This window comes from Pterocles gutturalis, unplaced genomic scaffold, assembly GCF_000699245.1.
Source record: "Pterocles gutturalis isolate BGI_N339 unplaced genomic scaffold, ASM69924v1 scaffold48750, whole genome shotgun sequence".
Lineage (NCBI taxonomy): Eukaryota > Metazoa > Chordata > Aves > Pterocliformes > Pteroclidae > Pterocles > Pterocles gutturalis.
Window position 1 is genome coordinate 16873 of NW_010142704.1, and position 19420 is coordinate 36292.

The 19420-nt window shown below is 36.1% G+C and overlaps 1 protein-coding gene across 1 annotated transcript in view; it reads left to right on the top strand.

The window, feature by feature from the left end:
* Nucleotides 1-18583, top strand: part of LOC104469788 (metastasis-associated protein MTA3) — a gene marked incomplete at both ends in the record, with an annotated part of 28329 nt that extends 9746 nt beyond the window's left edge. The window contains 3 exons of the mRNA XM_010084458.1: nt 3894-3996; nt 13308-13407; nt 18395-18583. Of these exons, the coding sequence (XP_010082760.1) occupies nt 3894-3996; nt 13308-13407; nt 18395-18583 (392 nt within the window). The remainder of the gene's footprint in view (nt 1-3893; nt 3997-13307; nt 13408-18394) is intronic.
* Nucleotides 18584-19420: the final 837 nt, after the last annotated feature.

The window sequence follows — 19420 nt, forward strand, 5'->3', positions numbered from 1 at the left end:
TTTGAGAAAGAGGCAGCATGATTTGTTCCTTTCTTCCAGCACTGAACATTCCCATAAGCCAGCCATTCTTGGTGCAGCATTATGGAGAAGTTGGTCATGACTGCGTGGTACAGTTTAGTTTATTCTGAGCCCAATTGTATTTCTTTCTGTTTATTTCTAGGATTATAGAATACAATGAACTAAAAGCTTTTTTGAGTGCTTTGTGAGGTCTTGTCTTTTGATCATCTGTGATTCATTTGTAACTACCGCAAGGCTGAGCACTAAGGTCATTGGAGTTGAAGGCAGTTTTTATTCAAAAGGGATTTTTCAAGTGAAGAACGACTGAAATTTTATAGACTAGTTTTCTCGAAGATAGGAGGGGACTCAACTATGCATGTTTCATTGGATTAAAAAATGTTCAGTACCAGTTTAAATTGCTGTAGACTAATAATGGGCTTGTATCATCTGTAATGTTCATAAATTGAGTTTTGCCGTAATATTTGTGTGAACATACAACTCATTATTGGAATGACTAATTGAAATATTGAATATACATCTGTTAGGCAAGCTAAGGGAGGGGGAATTTTTCTGCCATTGAAAGGTAAACAGTAATTTTTATTTTGCCTACACTTGTAAAATAGTCTAAGCTTTCTCATGTTACTTTAATCAGAGAAGTTATCTGCACATAACTCAGTTTTATTTTTTGCAGAGTTGAGTGTAAATTTTTGAACTTTTTTTCTGTATGATCTTTGACTATCAGTACTGGTGAGACACATCATTAAAAAAAAAAAGTAAAATGAGTAATAGGAATTCTGTCTACAGAGCTTTTATAGTGCGAACGGTTGTAATTTCTGTTAGCTGAGACCAACAATCAGCTAGCTGTTTACCAGTAATTCAGTTTATGCAGTTGAACTCATTAAGTGTCAGTAGATAACGTTTTACGTCTATCTGAAAGATGTATTTCTTCCCATACCTCATGTGAAACTTATTTTCCCACTGACAGTTTCTGCGACACTTTGTAACAGCTCAGGTAAGCTGTTCATTCGTCCCCAATCCTTTTTCTGCAAAAAGCTGTGTGATAATTAACTGTGTTTGAATGTGTAATTCAATTTATGCAGTATGAATATGCTGACTGCTTTGGGGGGGACTAATCAGCTTTTCATTGATGGAGAAAGCTCAGATTTTACTTTAGATAGACAGGCTTAGTGTCTGGGACTTTATACCTGGACAGTACAAGCAAATCCAATGTGATGCTATTTTTCTCATCTGTAAGTTAGTGAAGAAGTTTGAGACAAACAGTCTAAACAGCAGCATGAGAAGATGGTTTGTGAATTGAAATCTCATTTTCAGTGACTAGTTGCCTTTTTTTACAGTGTTGTATATAGCACATGAAACTATGTTCAAAAAGGCATTTAGGATTATGTGCAGTTAGTATACTGTCAAAAATCTGTTAAATGCTATATCTACCAAGTTTGATCCCATATTTCAGTAACAGAAATTTTGTGGTGTTGCATGCTGAATGGGAGTACAGGGGGATAAGAACTGGAAAGTATCTCTCTTCCCTGTCATTGCAATGTAGCTAAGAGATATTCCTGTTTCACAGGTATAAAACTGAAACACAAAGACACTGAGTTTACTTCTTAGGTATGTGCTAAGCATTAAGAATGTAATCATCTGCAAATGCCTTCATGTTTATGTGCTTAGGTGTAGCTAGTGAGTCTGGATAATTAATGCCTGAGTTAAAACTCCTGGCTGATTTCAAGAGATTGTATCAAGCCCTGAATGAATTTATAGTATAGTAGGAGGAACTCTGCAGAACAAACTATTGGTCTGGTGTCCAACTGCAGTCCATGGACATGTCTGCCTTCTTGCCATAACCAAAAAATCATGACTACAGATTTTCTGTCCCATGTGGTTAAGGATCCAACAGCTGGTACCCCTGTTTTGCAATAATGAAATATGGATTCACTCAGAAAGCTGAGTACTGCAGGTGTTCATCTTATATGTTTGGATTAAAGTTACTGCTAAATTACTTTTTGAAAAGGAGAATAAAAAGGTTATTTTGAAAAATAGTGAAAATTATGCAAAATACAAAATTAAGAAACTCTACCTGACAAGTGGAGTCGCTAAAAACAGAGTATTGTTATGATCTTCAGGATATGATGTCCTGAAACAGTTAACTAACATTAAAGATACTTAAAGACTATGTGTTAACAGATTGAAATGAAGTGCTCAGAGATTATTTATAAGATGTGGAACATCACCCACAATGTGTCTATCACAGATGGAAAAATGAATGTATTGACAAGTATGTAGTCCATTGGATAAGTTTATAGACCTAAAATGCTACTCAAGATTGCCAGAAATTAGCAGTTTCTCTCCAGTACTGGATGTGAATTATGTTAGGCAGAAGCAGAAATCCCAATAGGCAGGCAATTCTTCATTGCTTGTGTATCAGAAGAAAGTAATTTACTTTGTTTTTCTAAGAATGTGACTGTGAAATTTGTTCCTGAAACATTAGCCTGACAGCACGGTGTAGTTCTAACTTGTGTATTTGGTAGAGATGAATATATACCACATTTTCATTTCCTTCCAGAATGAATGTGCTACAGAAACTTGCCATACATGATCAGATTTCGGAAGAGTCAGTGCTTGGTTTGCAGCGTGCTTCCAGGCTCTTAAGTGTGCAGGTTATTTCATGTCTTGATGATACTGTGCGTGTTTAGACTGATTTGTTTTCATTCAGTCATAAGAAATAGCACGGACTAAAGCGATCTTCTGTGTGCTCAGAGAGGTACCTGCACAGCCTAGATTTTCAAAGAAATGGAATGGCTGTATTTGAGAACAGGTTTTTATTCTTGTAGTAGCTCATAAAAGTTGCAGACAAGTACTGGCAGCCAACTAAACATTGGAGTTTTTCACATGTTCACTGGAGGAAGAACATGCTCGTATTCTAGAATACTGAGGCAAGACAATGATTTTAACTTTGCTCTCATCGTCTGTTGTGGCCACAGATGTGTTGGCCACTCCCACAGGTAAATGTTCTCATACTACTAGAATATGTGGTGCCTACTTAATGACCATCTGTAATGTTCCTCGATTTGCAGTAGAAGTTACTGGTGTAGTTAGTGAAGCCAAGATCTAGGCTTGCATATGAACGTGAATCATTGTAGCGTCTTCACACTTCCCTGTTATTCCAAGCAGTACAAATGCTATGCTCTTTTAGCAATGAATACAGGGCAAATTAAAATTTGGAAACCACCACCGTTGTTTTTGGCCATGTGCATGTACACAAATTGCTCTGTTCAGACAAATGGAGTTTGGGAAATGATGATGTAGTATGTAGTAACTTTCTTAGGCTGTAGCGGTCTATATTATTTTATAAGAGGATATAACTAGTCAACTTACACAGCAATTTTAATAATATGATTTGTGTCAATACAGTTAATGTAGTGTCTGAAAGCAAGAAGTGAAAAAATAATTAAATGTAGTAGACAGCACTTTTTCATAAAGTTTTTGTCTGGGGAGCATAGGATTTAATTGCTAAAGCTGGTTAAGTGTAAAATTAATTTTAATATGGCTTAAGTGAAACGGTAACTTTGATATAGTTGAAAAGTGAGTTAAAGAAACCACTGGCTACTTAGGTTATGCTTTCAAGTTTATAATCACATTTTATTAAAGTTCTTTGATACTATGCCTCCTAATAATGCCTCCTTAAATTGAAATGCTGATGTTAAGGGAAGTTATTTATTTTAATGATGCTACATTATGGAATTTAAATGGATAACTATTGATTGTTAAGTACTGAATGTGTGTTTAAAAATTAACAGTGTCTCTTTTAAACATACTACAGGAAATACACACAGAAAAACATTGTGAGTAATAAGTGTTTTGTCCCATCTACCTTTTGACAGGAGAATTAGATGACAGAGAACAGGCAAAGCTGGAAGTAAAAGTATGGGATCCAGATAGCCCCCTTACTGACCGTCAGATTGACCAGTTTTTAGTTGTAGCACGGTAAGATTAAAATCCTCTAATAAAAAATTCCTTTTCCTTTTACTATTGACTATTTATTCCCCTATATCGTGTTAATCAACTTGCTTGCCATTTTGTGAGCCCTTCTCTTTCGCACAGTTAGCTAAAAAAGAAAATCAGACCATTACCTTCTGCATATTCTTTGAAGCTACCAATACGGAAGAGAGAAAAAGACAGTGAGTTTTGGAATAATGCTATGCTGACAGTATTCAAGTTACAGTAGAATTTGATACTTAATGTAGACATTGTTCTGTTTTCCCCTCAGAGTAAATGAAACAGGATTTCAGTGCTAATATTTAAGTCTTGTATTACAGTACTTGGAATTTCATAGTGTAAAATAAAAATTAAGACTAGAAATAGAGAAAATGTTAACAAATTAAAAGGATGCAAAACTTGCCCGATTTGCATATGAACTGAGTAACATACGGTGGAATTATTTTGGATGAATGTTGAAATAAAAGTTTTGAAGTGATGTATTTCATTAGTGAAAAAAATCTGGGCAGTTGAATTTTATAAATTAACATATGATTATGTAGATTTATAAGAGGAACATCAAAGCCTTTGGAATTAATAAATACCTTTAAGAATAATGTCTCTACTTTAAAAAAAAAAAACCTTGCAAAACTCTTGCAAAACTCTGTAGATTTCTTAGTGAAGGACAACTCTAAACTCATAACCTATAGCATGTTTCGCCTGTCCTGTCATTCATACTTACAAATACAATACAAAGGTACAGTTCTAATGATGGCAGAAAACTGTTAATCACAGCTAATGCAGGGATTTTATCCTGATTCACTCAGTCTCCTATATCTTCTGTAACCTGGTTGCAGAATGTAGTCTCAAATCTTCTTAGGCAAATAATACTTTTATGTTGTTTCTAGTTTTTGTTCTTTATTCTTTCATCCTTTTGAACAAAGCATTTCAGGAAGGAAGTGGAGAAGTTGCTTTATATTTTCCAGCTTGTGTGTGGTGAAATAAGTTGCAGATTTATTTTTTTACAGTTGGATGCTGATCCACCCGTTTCTTCTTCCTCTCCCATTTTGTAGTGCTGTATCCTTTCCATACAGTAGTAAAAATTACGTGCTCCTGTTGAATTTCCAGACAAGCCAGAAGGCGTATAGGTGTGAACATACATCTTGTCAGAAGATCGCAATGCCTGGTAGATGCTCCATAGAACAGACCCAGAAAATTGAACTACTTCTATCACCACAAATATAATACCTGGGCATGTGTGGGCAAATTGTTATGAGGTGCCTTAAAAATGCTCTCCGTATGAAGATTACGTACATTTTTGGAGTTCATTCAGTGCCTTCGAATCCCTCCACTCCACGTTTTGTAGCCACTCTGGGGAGCTGAAGTAGTACACTGTGAAGCTGAAAATGTTTTAGAGGAATGTACCAGCAAGCGGTCTGCTGGGAAGTGGCAAACATTTTTAGAGAAAAACATTCTTCTCTCTCCTTCCCCTTATTTAAGAGATCCTGTGCAATGCTGTGCTCTGACCAAGACCGCATTTGTTTAGAAGTTGATAATTTTCTGTGAAGAAGGTTTCTGTTCTGGTGGGAATGGGTCTTAGTCATGGCTGACTAATTGTAGCTATCCAAGATCTTGTGGTAGGCAATCACTAATGACCGTCTGCAATCAGATGTTACTTGGGTACTACTTTATTGATGTTCTTTCACAAAACTCAATTTATCTTTGTAAGTTGCTTTTGAACTGACAGAAATTATTTCCAAGCTCCCGTATACTTGTATTCACAAGCTACAAGATCATATTTCAGTTCCATAAAGTGCTTCTGGGATAGATTTTCACCAATTTCTGGAGAAACAGTTCTCCTATGGTGATTGTGGCAGCTTTAAAATCAGTATGCTGTGTCCTTCCAGGTAAAAGCTTTCATTATACTGGACCATTAAAAGTTGTGTGAGTTAACAGTGGAGTTGGTATTATGATCTGGCAACCTGTGCTTACAGCAGAGCTAGCTTTGAAGGCTGTGGCTCAACTGCAGATCACTGGGCACTGGCTGTGCCTGCTGGGTTTCCAGTGAGAATGAATGGTATTTCTCTGGTTTCTGGAAGTTATGTTTAGTTTTGCAAATTTGAAATTCTGACACTTGAGAACTCCTTTGTAGATGCTTTCCTATATGTGATTTTGGTTGAGTGTGTATGTGCTATCTGTATATGAAATTTTAAAAACATTTTTACGTGATCCTTTTTGCATGCTGCATCAAAGGCATGGAGTATTTCTTCTCAGTTTTTTCAGTCTGCTCTGTTGAAGGAAGAGTTGCTTTTGTCCTTATGGGCTTTAGCCCTTTCAATCACACAAGCACGCTTTGTTGGTTCTTTAGAAGGTATTTAAAATACTCTCTTTTTCTATTTGTATTGCCCATTTGCAAAAACATTTATATTTGGCCTCAGGCATGTAGCTTTGCCAGTCTTACAAGGTCTGTGTAGTGTCTCAGGAACAAGGGGCCTTTTTTCTAGTTCATATGCTTGGTCAGTCTGGGCCTGTCACTAAGCCCTAGTATGCAATAATTTGCTGTATATAAAGGTAGAAGAATATGCCTATCCTGTCCAGAAATTGGAGGTAGCAGTGCCAGAAAAATCTATGGAGATCTTGAAAAAAAGGGTAAGAGTACTTGAGCAGAAAGATCCTTAACCTTGAGCTCCCTAAGAAGTCTTACTTGACTCTGTGGATTTACAAATCTCGAAAGTACCTTATTGTTACTCCTGAAGCATAATTTGGGCAAGGGCTCTTGCTTGAACTAGCAAAAACATCTGTTAGGAGAAGCTTGAGGCATCAGACTAATGTATTCTGGTTTTTAGTTTTTTGGGTAGTGCACTGTTATTTATACTCTGGCAAAGATAATTCCAACACCATTTTCTATTCCATTCAAATAAGATACAGCTTCATCAACTAATTTTTATTCTGTCATATATATTGGGAACAGTTCTGTGTCTAACATTTTCCAAGAACAGGACTCTGAGAAGCTGCAATAGCAGTTTAGATCTGTCCACATGAAAATTGTATGTACATTTAGAGTTAGCTTAAAAATAAAACTGCTCAAATCTGGTCCTGTGGACTAAATATCAATAGGATACATGAACCATAACAGAAATCCAGTTTGTGTTCTACAGGATATCTTTTGATGTTGGTTAAAGTGCAGTAGATAAAGTTGCTTTGCAACTCCATTTCTAATTTGAAGTGAAACACTGATGTAAATGCATCCTGTTTTCTCCAGACATCAGTCTCTGTCATTCCTAAAATAGAAGGAATACTTAATTTCCTTGTGAGATTTCATGTTCTGTTTCTAACTCTGGTCCAAGTTGCATAGTATTAGGAAATAGAAACTTTTCTGTTGTGTGTATAACATAATAGTCCTGTCCTTTTTTCGTAGTTTGTCAAGGAGTCAAAAATGGTCCAGACCAGACTCAAATGTGGTAGGAGTTGTGGGCTCCAGTCTGGACAGATGCTGAGAGGTGTAGACCTCACCCTTTTTTTTTTTTTTTTTTCCTTTTCCATTTTCTTTCTGTCTCTTAACTTAGTCTGTAAATTGTTACATTATAAGTTTTTGGTAGATTCAAGTTCTGTTTATGTACTTCATGATGCAGTGAAACAGTTAACAGCTTAGTTCTTTTCTGCTTCATCTAACTATATTATAGTCTTCTAGAAGGACTATAATCAAGCTATTTTCCAGACATTTGTGGTCCCAGCTTATTTCCAGATAAAATATAATTTTGAAGACTAATTAAAATAGCCTGAAAGCATTGCATCTCTACCTTAAAATTTTGTTCTTTAATTTCTTTGAAATTAAAATAGCATTGCACAACTCTGGCTAACGTAACGCATTTCTCTTAATTTGAATGTCTGCTTATTTTTTGGTGTAAAATCACAGAAAAATGGAAAATTGTGTTAGTCATTTTGAATTAGACCTTGATCTTTCCTGTGTTGTTGCCACTTTTCCATTTTCTCTAAGAAAGTGATTATATTAATTTCTGTTGGTTACTACTGATTTAGTTATAACTGCTCATGGTACAAGGAGGTGTATTTGTTACATAGATTTATCTTACAGTGAGGAACACAATGCAGCTTCAAAGCATATCTTCTGTCATATTGAGGAAAAGAATATACTCGTTAACTGAGAACAATAATTGAAAACATTTAAAAATGTGCTTAAATAGTAATTGTTCTTGCAAGATAATTCACTGTAGTCAGTGTCAGTAAACAATACTCCCAAAGCTCATCAATGAACATGAATACGTAAAAGTCACTGGTTTGGAAGCTTTAGTGTGCTTCTGGATTCTCTTTAGGTGAGAAACAAGAGGAATTGGAGTTCATTAAAGAGGTAATGACATTTAATATCAGAATTGCAACATAAAATCATGCTGTAAAGATGGTGAAAAATCTTGATGCCAATGCTGTACTCACAAAACTAGCTTTTTGCTAGAGAGATGAATTACCGCATCTAATGGTTGGCAGATGGTTTGGCAATAAAAAGGAAAAATATGTTCACATCAAGTTTACTAGTAGTATAAAAAATACTGAGTTTCTCTGCCTGTCTGTCATGCCTGGCCAATATGCCTTATTCATTTGTGTGTTTTGTGTTACTGCATTTCTTCTTGACCAAAGTAATTGGAAAACTAATTCAGACTTGGAGCTGAATCTCCTTTTGCATTTTTTCATGAATTTTGATCTATTGCATTATAAAGAAAAAACTGCAACAGTGTTTTCATGGACCTGCTTTTCAGGGGCTGTAAATCTCCTCTGACTGAAACTGCAGAGTGGAGTACAGATGATCTCTTAAATCATATCCTGTGAATTAAACGACGTGTGTATCAGATTCTGTTTCTGTTGAATAATAAGATTTCACATATATGCCATTTCTATATGTTCAGTAATTAAACTGAAGGTTAGTTGTGGTGCACAGGGTACATTATATGTAATGCCACCCTTTTTCCTAACTTTGAGTCTTTCAAAGACTAGTGGCAGGTGACTTTTCATGTTTATCATGTCATCTCCCTTTGTGCTCTACATATCTGAAGTGATAATAATGAAGCATAGCACTGTATAGACAGTTGCTTAGAAATGCAAGGAAATACGTCTTCTTGGAACAGCATAATTTCACTATGAATAAGTTCTTCATGTCAGATTTTGCATTATCCGGTAATAAAAATCTCAGGGGTGTTTTTGAACTTAAGAAGTATTTTTTTTTGCTTTCTTCTTTCCAAGACTTTAAGTATCAATAGACTCTCTTAAGGAGCAATCAGATTTTAATTGCCTGTTTGTAAAATGCTGTTACTGGTAGCAGTCTAGGAGGTCATCTTTTAGGACTGTTTCCAGCTCAGTGAAGAGGAATGTTAATGTGATAATAAGGAAAACAAAAAGCTTTCCTTGTATGCAGTAAACCACCAAAGGTACATTTAATTATTTCCCTCAAAACTGTTAACTCTGAGGTGAGGTGTAGGTCTCATTCATTAGTTTGCAAATATATGAGGAGAACTGTGAATTTGCAGATTCGTGTATGCACAGAGGTGGTTAACTTTAAACGGATTTGTCCAGAGTATAGACACTACTGATTTGGCACCACTGAAACAGAGGGTGAAAAAGAATGTATAAAAGTGAACAATTTTAAAATAAACATCCTCAGATTAAAAAGAATTTCTGTCTCGGCTGGATTTTTGAGAACACAAGGTAGAAGAAAATAAGAGAGTTACTATCCTGGATCCAGAACTTTCTGGATATGGTTTGATGCTGGACTGCTGTTGCTAGCAGGGAGACTAGTGACTGGTTTTATCCACTGTATAATAACAGTGGTCCCAGATTTTCTTTGGTAAATAACAGCCCTTTTCAGAGGGTAGATCGATGAGCAATTGAATCTTCAGAAATGTGTTATGATGGTCTCTTGTGTTTGCTGCTTCAGAATTTCATTGACTTATCACCAATACTAATCTTATGCAAAAATTTGAACAATTACTTCCTTTAATGTCTTAGACTTGAGTTATAAGAAATTTGGAGCCATGTATTTTCTCTGTTCAATACCTAATCTTATGTTTTGCTTGAATGTAGGGCACACAGGCATGACAAAATGATTATGAGCTACTTCATCCCTAGAGAGTTTGCTGACAGGGTTTTTTTGACACAGCTATTGTTGAGTTTTGCTGCATTTGTGGATTTGTTCCATTGTCTTAGATCCTGGCACCGGATTGTCTTGATTTGTTTTATGTTTGTATGGTTGTCAGCTGAAATCTCTGATCTAAGTCCTTGAGAGAAACTTGTTAGTTCTGGTCTTAAAACAAGGAAAACCTAATTAGGGTAATTTGGTCTAGCCCTTGAAGCTCTTATACCTGCTTGCTGATATAGCCTGTGCTAAGAGTGATCACTCTGCTGATATCACCAATTATTTATCATTGTTGTCCATCTCTCTGCCACCTGTGTAATTCATTATCTGTGTGCCTTTTGGCTTTAGGTTGTTTTGGGAGGTGTGGGGAGTGGTTTCTGTTTGAAGTCTCTGTGCTTTAATTTACTCGTTGAATAACTAATCTGTGACTAGCTTGCTTTTTTGTGGTTACATGAGATTATTACTGTTATTGAATTAAATATAGTTTCAGTTAAATACTTACAGTTATTCTTTGGATTCTACCAACTTAATGGAACACTTACATTAAAGAGTCTGCTTGAATGAAAAAAAGTGAGTAATTAGGGTCTGACTGCTCAGCCTGTGTGTGTTTAATACTGAGTTTTATTTTGGTAACAAGTAGGTGAAGACAATAGTGTGTCTTCTGGAAATAGGCATTGGTTAGTTATTTTTTCATTTCAGTATTTTTAAAGTAATTCTTTGATATTGTTAGAAAAAAAAAATCACACAAGGAAAAATGATAGAGGACATCTGATCTTTGTATCGATATGTTCCTCATACCTGCATTTTAAATGGAAAAACATAAAAATTAAGGTATTTTAATGATTTCTAAAATTAATACTAAATTTGTATTTGGGCTCCATGGCTATCCAGAGCACTGTATATTACTGTTGAGTCTATTTCTATTTAACAACCAAATGCTCTAGAATTCCTGTACTTGTTTGGATTGTCTTAAAAATTCACTGTTTGTCAAAGGTTTCCAGGGAAACGTGAACTGGAAATGACATTGCTTTCAAGATATAGCCACAGACAGACACACTGCTGTCCCCCCTGTCAAAATGGCACATGGCCTGTGTTTTATGGTGATTCTTACTTGTTTTGCACTCATGTACCCCAGATTCCCACGAATCATTCCTCTGACAGTTGTGAGTCTCTCCTACTCAATACAGCAGTGGAAGCAATATCAACTAGTGCATCAATTCTTACCTCTTTATCACTTGTTTGAAATAAACCTAGCTTTATATTGTGTCTTCATTTTGACATGCTGGGCAACATAATTCACATATGTTTGGGCTCTGAAGTCAGCCTAAAAAGTTTGATGGCAGCTTGATGTGCTAGAGAGTGCTTTGTGAGGACATACTCTGTAGTTTCCATAGCATACTCTGATTTTATCTGAGAAATATGGTCAGAAGAAAATAGTGTTAATTATGCAAAAGGAAGATAAGCTAGTAGGTAGCAGCAGAAGGGAATTGGTTTGAACAGTAGCAACAGAAGGATTACATGAAAGACTGTTTAGCTACAGCTCTTATCAATGCCAACATGTTTAAAGGGGTTGACTGATTATCAGGAAATGTTCACAATAGAGTCTTTTTCTTACACCGATTTGTGGACAAATACTGCTTTATGTACTGCCAAACTTTTTAAAAAAGAAAACAGAATGTGTATTTGTGTGTTCTTGTCACATATTTGCTGTCTCTTGAAAGAGGGAGCAAACGTTGTGGAACAGCATTTGAATATAACTTATTTATTCCACAGCCTTTAGAAATTTAAGCAGATAATATCTGGAGTGTGTGAATCACTGCTGTTGAATCTTGACTGTGTCTTGTAAGTTTTGGGCAGCGAGTACCGAAACATGCATTCAGTATTAAATGTTTTGAGACTCAATATAAAATTGCAATAACAGTTTCTTCATGACCAATGATATACCTTAGCGAGTGAAAATCTTGGTGCGCATTACATTATCTTACTGTTGAATGTTGGGTTTGTAGTAGTCAGTAGTGTGACACAGTGTGTTGCTGCTGTCAGTGTGACATTCCTCATTAGTATAATTCTGTGCTTACAACTTGTGTGAAATGTAACTGCTGAATGAGGCTCCAGTCCGTAGTCCAGAGGCTTACACTGTATTAAAAATGTCAAGTCAGTAATTGGATCTTTGAATTTAGAAGGACTTACGTTGTAACTGTGACAAATCATTTTTTTCTAATATCATAGTGACACAACACACTTCAGGAGTCATTATGCAACTCTGGGTACTGGAGCAGCTCCTGTTCTATTAATTAATAATCTTTCTCATGTGTTCTTGCATCTTTGCTCATTTCCTCTATGATACGCTGAACCCAGTCAAATTTTCTTGTGTATCTTTCCCTTCACCATGTATGCTGTATCATAAATGTGCTTCCAAGTTAAGTTTGCAGTTTAGCACAGTCACTGTCACACTAATTCTCCACCTCTATTCCTTGTATTTTGTTGCTCTGGTAAGTCTGATAAATACCATGTACAATACATCAACAAAGGTGCAACAAAAAGGTAAAGGTTTGGAGAAAAATTCTTCCAGTTCAATAATGCTGGAATGCTTTTATTAAGTAGACTGAGAGATCCATGAATTTGATCATTACAGAAAACTTGTGGCAAAAATATGGTTTTGGAGGTACCTAATACTAAGCTCATATGCTTTCTTTGCCTTACTAATGGAAATAGTGGACTAAAGTGGACTGAAGTGACTAAAATGTTATTAATTTCGTCATGGGAACACGGTGAACCCCCTTTTTTAATTGTATTATAATTTGTTAAACAGTGTTTTGGCTTCTCAATTTTAAAAATAATAGTCACAATTGTAAATCCGAAACTGAGTGAGGTCTTTGACTTCATAATTAATAAAAAATTGGTGTGTTAGAATTCTCTTGAGTATCTTTTGTTCCCATGCTGTTGTTCTTACATGTAGGTTGTTACTTTTGAGGGAGAAGGTCAGAGTTTTTATGGCAGTGCTTGGTGATTTGTCTTTATCAAGTTATCCTTTGTTAGCAAAGATCTGAAATCTTAAGAGTAACAGTAAGTGACTTTTATTTTTAAAATAATGCTTTTATAGATATGACGTAGAGTCTGGCAATAAAAAAAGAGGTTAAATCTTTCTGTGCATTTACTGTCTACTATTTCTCTGTCCTAGTGCGGTTGGCACGTTTGCTCGAGCATTGGACTGCAGTAGTTCTGTCAGGCAACCTAGTTTACACATGAGTGCCGCTGCTGCCTCCCGAGACATCACACTGGTAGGTGACTTCTTAAAAACCCTACAACTTTTTTACATCTGTAAATTCAACCCTATCTATTACTTCTGTACTTGCTGTGCTCTGGGTATCTGTTTTCATTTAGATACCTCCGTGCCAGGTGACTGTGTATATTGTAGATAATCCTGTGTATTTTCTATAAGCATGTTGGTGCTGCCCTTGTAATCATACTGTAAATCATTTGACTGAAGCTGACATGTATTTAAATACCTCTTCATATGTGATGATTAATATAGCAGGGTGGATAATAACATATTGTATAGGGATTCACTTGGTATAGTTGATCAGTAGTGTGGTTTGAAGTATGTTGTAATAAAGCTGATTTAAATTTTTTAGATAAGATTTTGTACTTACTATATGTGTGTCTCAGTAAATTTTCTAAAGCATAAGCAGTCACACTTGGAAGCAACTTTTTGAAGAACATTTTACTTAGTATGTTCTTAGGATGTTTCCTTAGGTTGATAAAATTTTCACTGTAATATAAGTACCTGCATCTTTTAGAGAAAGTTAAAAGTATTATTACAGACTAAAGTTTTGTCTCTGTATATTCATATTAGCTGAGATGAAAAGAAGAGCTACAGTAATAAAAGTGTGACAGGAAAACTGTGAGAACAAAATCTTATTGTTTTGTAGAATCAAGTTTGACTTAGATTTCCAAAGACATCAGCAGGAGTTGTTTACTACTTTAAGTATTTGTGTACAGAATCGTAAAGACTATAATATAAGGCTAAAGTAGATCTGCTGTTCATCAGATATTTGAATGTTTGAACCAGAGGACACTCAGTGAAGCTAGCAGATCAGTTTAAAATAGTTAAAGTACAGCCTTGCACGGTGGAATTTAGGCACATGGCATTTTGTGGAAACGGACAATATCACCAGGTTAAAAAAGAGGTTAGAAAAATTACGGACCATGGGTCCATAAATGAATGCTGAGCAGAATAGGGATGTGTGTACCATGTAGCATTCCTAATTCCCAAGATTTTCAAATGGTTGTGAATGAAATAAGAATTGACCTCAAACAGTGGTTAGACTTACTTGCATATTTTCTTTAACTAGTATCCTTGGTGCTGCTGTCAGAGACAATATGCTTGGCTAGATGGATGACTAGTCTGATTCAGTAGGGTAGTTTTTACATTCCAGATAAAATATATTCATTAGTATTATGACAAAAGTATTTCATTTCTTACATTTTGCAGTGTACACAAAGGCTATTAAACAGGAAATGGATTTAGTCTGGACTATGGTAGTGTAGCAGTAAAGGCACTGGCAGAATGTAATGTTTTCAGTAATGCTCAAAATTAGTTTTCCGTTTCATGCTTGCTGATATGACCTTACCAACACAATTCTGTTCACATTAAGTGCTTTATTTTTTCCATCAAAATAGTTTAGTTTAACATTTTTCATTTTATTCAGGTTTCATTGGATTAAAACTTTCTAATAAATCCCACAGATTGCACATGCTACTTACTGTATTCAGTGATCAATGGAATAGATTCATCCTTATAGCAGTTTCTTCTTGTTTGAAAGTACATGTGCAGTGCTGCTAATAGAGAGATACATTTAGTGTTTGAGTGCCATATAAATGTTTCTTCATTGCAAATGATCCATTAAGTTCCATTACATTTAATGAATGGCATATTTTACGATGAGACACCAGAGGAGCCACCCCAGGTTTAATTATTATGTCTGTCTGTTCTCTCTCATTTTCCTACCCCCTCAGCTTTTTAAAACCCTTCTCTTGTGCTCTTTGGCAATGTTCTTCCTTCTAAGTTAAGAAAAGACATATTTGCCATTATAGTTGTTAATTCTTTCAGACATTCCCATGTTAATTGGGAGCATATTTTGAGCAGCAGTTAAAGTTAGTACAGATATTTGCAGAACTTGTGGTGTATCTCATTTATGCTTTGGAAGGGATGTAGATAGGTAATACTAAGAAAATTATGCCGTCTGTATTCTTAGTGCAAGGCAGATAACCCTTGCACCTGAAGTGCTATTAATGGGATTTCTGTACACCACACCTGTGGCTTTCCAGTATTCCTAATTAGTTGTTGCAATTAGAGATGGCTGTAAACAGACTGATAATAAAAAAAAAACCAAACAATGAATGCATAGGTTATAAACATGAGTGAATTCAGAGTGGATGTACATGTTAGGGAGGTCTTACAGGTTAACAGCAAGTGAGAGGCTACTTTCAGGCTTCCTTATTTTGAAAACATGGAGAAGGTAATGAGACAAGACAGGAAACTACCAATACTTTTGGAAAACCCTACTGGAAGACATGAAACAACGCATATTTACCTTCTTAGGTGATAGTAAATGTTCTTTTCTTACAGTGATAAAGACTTGTGAGACAAGCAACCAACTGAAACTTGCATTTCTGGCTTTCTCAGAGGCAATGTTTTATCTTGGGAAAATTGATCTCAGAGAAGAGAAGGAAACTAGGGGGACTTTCTGTTTCAGATTTCTAAACATCATGCAGTGCGTACGCTGACAATGAGAGCCGTTAAAGCAAAGCAGGCTGATGGGATCGATTGCTCCTTGTGGTGGACTTGTTTGGAGGAGCCCATGCTACTTTACTATGAGGAAGTAAATCTGGTTTTGTTTGTTTCCTTAAAATGAAATGTATGAACAGGGTTTTCCTTTGCATTTTGAACAACAACTCTTTAATGGATTTTATTAGATTTACATATATGTGGATCCCAAGATAAATGTGCTTAACATTTTATTGAATTATAGAATCCATATTCTGTTTCCAGTTTAAATGCTTTGTTTGAGGCAGTTCAGTCCAGTTGATTTAACTGACTACTGAAATTGCAGCTGTTTTGGGAACTCTTGTGTTACAGTGTGTTTGCAGCATGTCCTGTCATTCCCTTTCTTCTCAGCTCCATGCTGTCCGTCCTTGGCTTTTGATGGATAGTTTCTTCCTTCATCTGTTTAAATGTGAACTTGAAGTTCCCTCTGTGTGTGTGGCTAATACCTTTCCTCTGGTGGGTCCATTTGTCTGTGCTGGACAGTATGCTCTGGGGAAGAGTTCTTAGGGTAGGGTGGTTCTTGGTCTGTTCTTCAAGCTCCTATTTGGGAGTGGTAAGGCCAGGTCTTCCCAGCCTCCTGCTGCTTAGGTATCAGGTACCCGCTACTTTTTTCTTGCAGTCCTCTTATCCTTGGGTAAAGCAGATAAAAAGGAGATGCTCCAGAACTTTTTGTCTTGAATTCTAGTAATGTCTTCAGGCTGCTTTTGCTAGCACAGTTTACTCACTGCTGTGTGGGAATTTGATTGCAGGTGAGAGCTGACAAACCTGCAGAAGGCAGGGAGTGTTATTGTGGGAACTTCTCAGTGGTCTTCTGTCGCAGAACAGCTCAGAGAAGACAGTACTTAGCCACAGAATTCCTTATGAATCTTTTCTTTAGTAATATCATAGAAAAGCTTTATGGAATCACGTGTTTATTATAGATGGAAAAATGAACATAAGGCAAGAGCAAAATCCTGATTCATGGACTTGTGTTGTCATTTTAAAAAAAGCTGGTATCAATGAATAGATACAGACTTAGCTGCTGCTCAAAAAATGCCTGGTATGTACTGCCTTTCCACAAGGGTTGCAAAGTAAACCTTAGTAACACATACACTGTAAGTGTTTGATCTTTAGGCCAGGTTTACTCATTGTCTGAATGACAAGCAATAAACCAGTGGTTTCATTTTACATTCTCTGATTTCAAGATTATGGTTTTTAGACATTCTGTTATGTATTTCCATATTGGAATACTGCATTTTAATAGCTTTTTCTCAAGGTGGGCGAATTCAATTTGAACCATACGTGAAACAACATATTGTAGGATATTAGTGACCTCACTTCTTGCAGACAAAACAGTTCAATAATATTGTGCTTGATAGCTTTCAAAGAGGTGTATTGAAAGATGGAGAATGACTTTAGCCACTCATAGGAGAGGGCAAAAGATAAGGAGGATTCATTATTTGCGGTACATTTGTATGCAGCAGCTCAACTGGAGTTGCTTATTAAGTGCTGTACTGACACACAATGCAAGAGTGTTCCTTCCTTGAAAGGTTTCAGGTACCCCCTCATGTAAGAGGAGTTCAGGGCTATGTGAGGGGTTGCATGCTTCAGTTACAGCTTATGGCTGTGATGGGACAAATAAGCAGGTGACTGATGTTACACAGTCACACACGTTATTGCACTTCATATCTCTAATACCTCCTTCAGCACAACAACTGAAGATGGTGGTGGTGGGGGCTTTGGGGATGCTGAGTCAGAAAGGCTTCTTGTATGTTGGTTATTTTCCTTGTGGGTGGATTTGTGAGATAGTTGCTTACTTTTGATATTCCCCATCGCTGGTTAGTGATGTGACTATTCAGTGTTACCTCTAAAGTGAAATACTGTAACTTGTTCATTTTCTGTTTTTCTCTTTTATGAGGCAAAGTGAAATAACCAAAGAAACCTCATTTACCCATCTCTGACAACAGAGTTTAGCAAGGGACAAGAACATCACTTGTTTTTCAGTATGATGATAATGAATAAATCACTTCCTTCCCCAGCAGTGAGAATATTGAGCACATAGATGTCTCGACAGCTATTTAGCTACTGTTTAGAACTTCTGTTAATTGGAAATGGCCCCTCAGTCAATATATGCCACTGTCTCTATTGGGTTACTTGGAACCAATTTCTACCAACTAAAGATTCTCTAGAAATGTTTGCTAGTAATTTGCAGGAACTAATAAACTAATGTCATTTTCAGTAAATATTTTATTACGGCATTTCTTTTCCCAAATTAAGTAATAAACAATTTATTTTCCTTATGTTCCACAGCAGAGAAGATATCAAGTTAGATTCTATATTTAGTGTTAGTTGAGGCTTCTTGCATGGCTTACAGAAAATAATACGTTGAATTTGCAGGAATTGAAATGGACTGCTCTCTATTTAAACAAGTTTTTTATTCTCTTCCTCTCCTTGCTAAGTTTCATGCAATGGATACCCTGCATAAACACAACTATGATTTGAGCAGTGCCATCAGTGTTCTGGTACCTCTTGGAGGGCCTGTCTTGTGTAGAGATGAAATGGAAGAGTGGTCAGCATCAGAAGCTAGTTTATTTGAAGAGGCATTGGAAAAGTATGGCAAGGACTTCAATGACATTCGACAAGACTTTGTAAGTACAAAAGTAGTACACTTCTCTGTTACTGTGTTTTTGTGTGGCTGAGTATAGCTGCTTTCTGTAGGTTTGCAAGATTAGCTAGAGCAGAAATCTGTGTAGCTGATATATGTAGTTAACTTTTGGATACATTTTATTTGAATGGAAGTCAGTATGCATTCTCGTTTGATGCCATTCTTTGGAAAGATGTTGATAGAAGATAATCTGTTTAATGGTTTAATACCAGGTAGTGTGTCTCATGCTGATGTGTTTTGAGAAGGATTTTTTCAAGGATTTTACAGGCATTTGAAAAAGTTTCAGCAGCTTTTCAGAACTTTTCAATAATTTCCAGTGAAGTTCATTAGCAGCTACATGGCTGACTCCCCTGAGTGTTTTTGGAAAGCTGGAGTTTCCTTCTGTGGCTAGTAGAGAGAAATTTGTATTCAGATAGCTTTTGAAGTTCACTACAGGGAGTTATTTTGACGTATTAGGTATTTTGTCACTTGTGAAAAGTAGAGGAAATGTTTTCCAGTATGTACTAGCTACACTGGTTTTGGTACCAAAGTATCAGACTGTAGGGCCGCAAAGCTTTAATTTGCTGAATTCTAATGCACAGTAATTAAAAAAAAATAGATTCTAACATTGATTGCTAGAATTGCTAGTAATTTGTCTGCAAATTTTTTTGCACATTTCTTGGAGGGCCTCTTTCTTTCAAGGAAAAAGATTTCTTCTGTTGTACTAAGTTCAAGTTGGGCTTCGTGAAAAGGTTAGGATTTGAGCCAAAGGAATTCCATTACTTAACACTGAGTTGACTGAAACATTTTCACAACAGTCTCATTCTGTTGTGAAATTCTC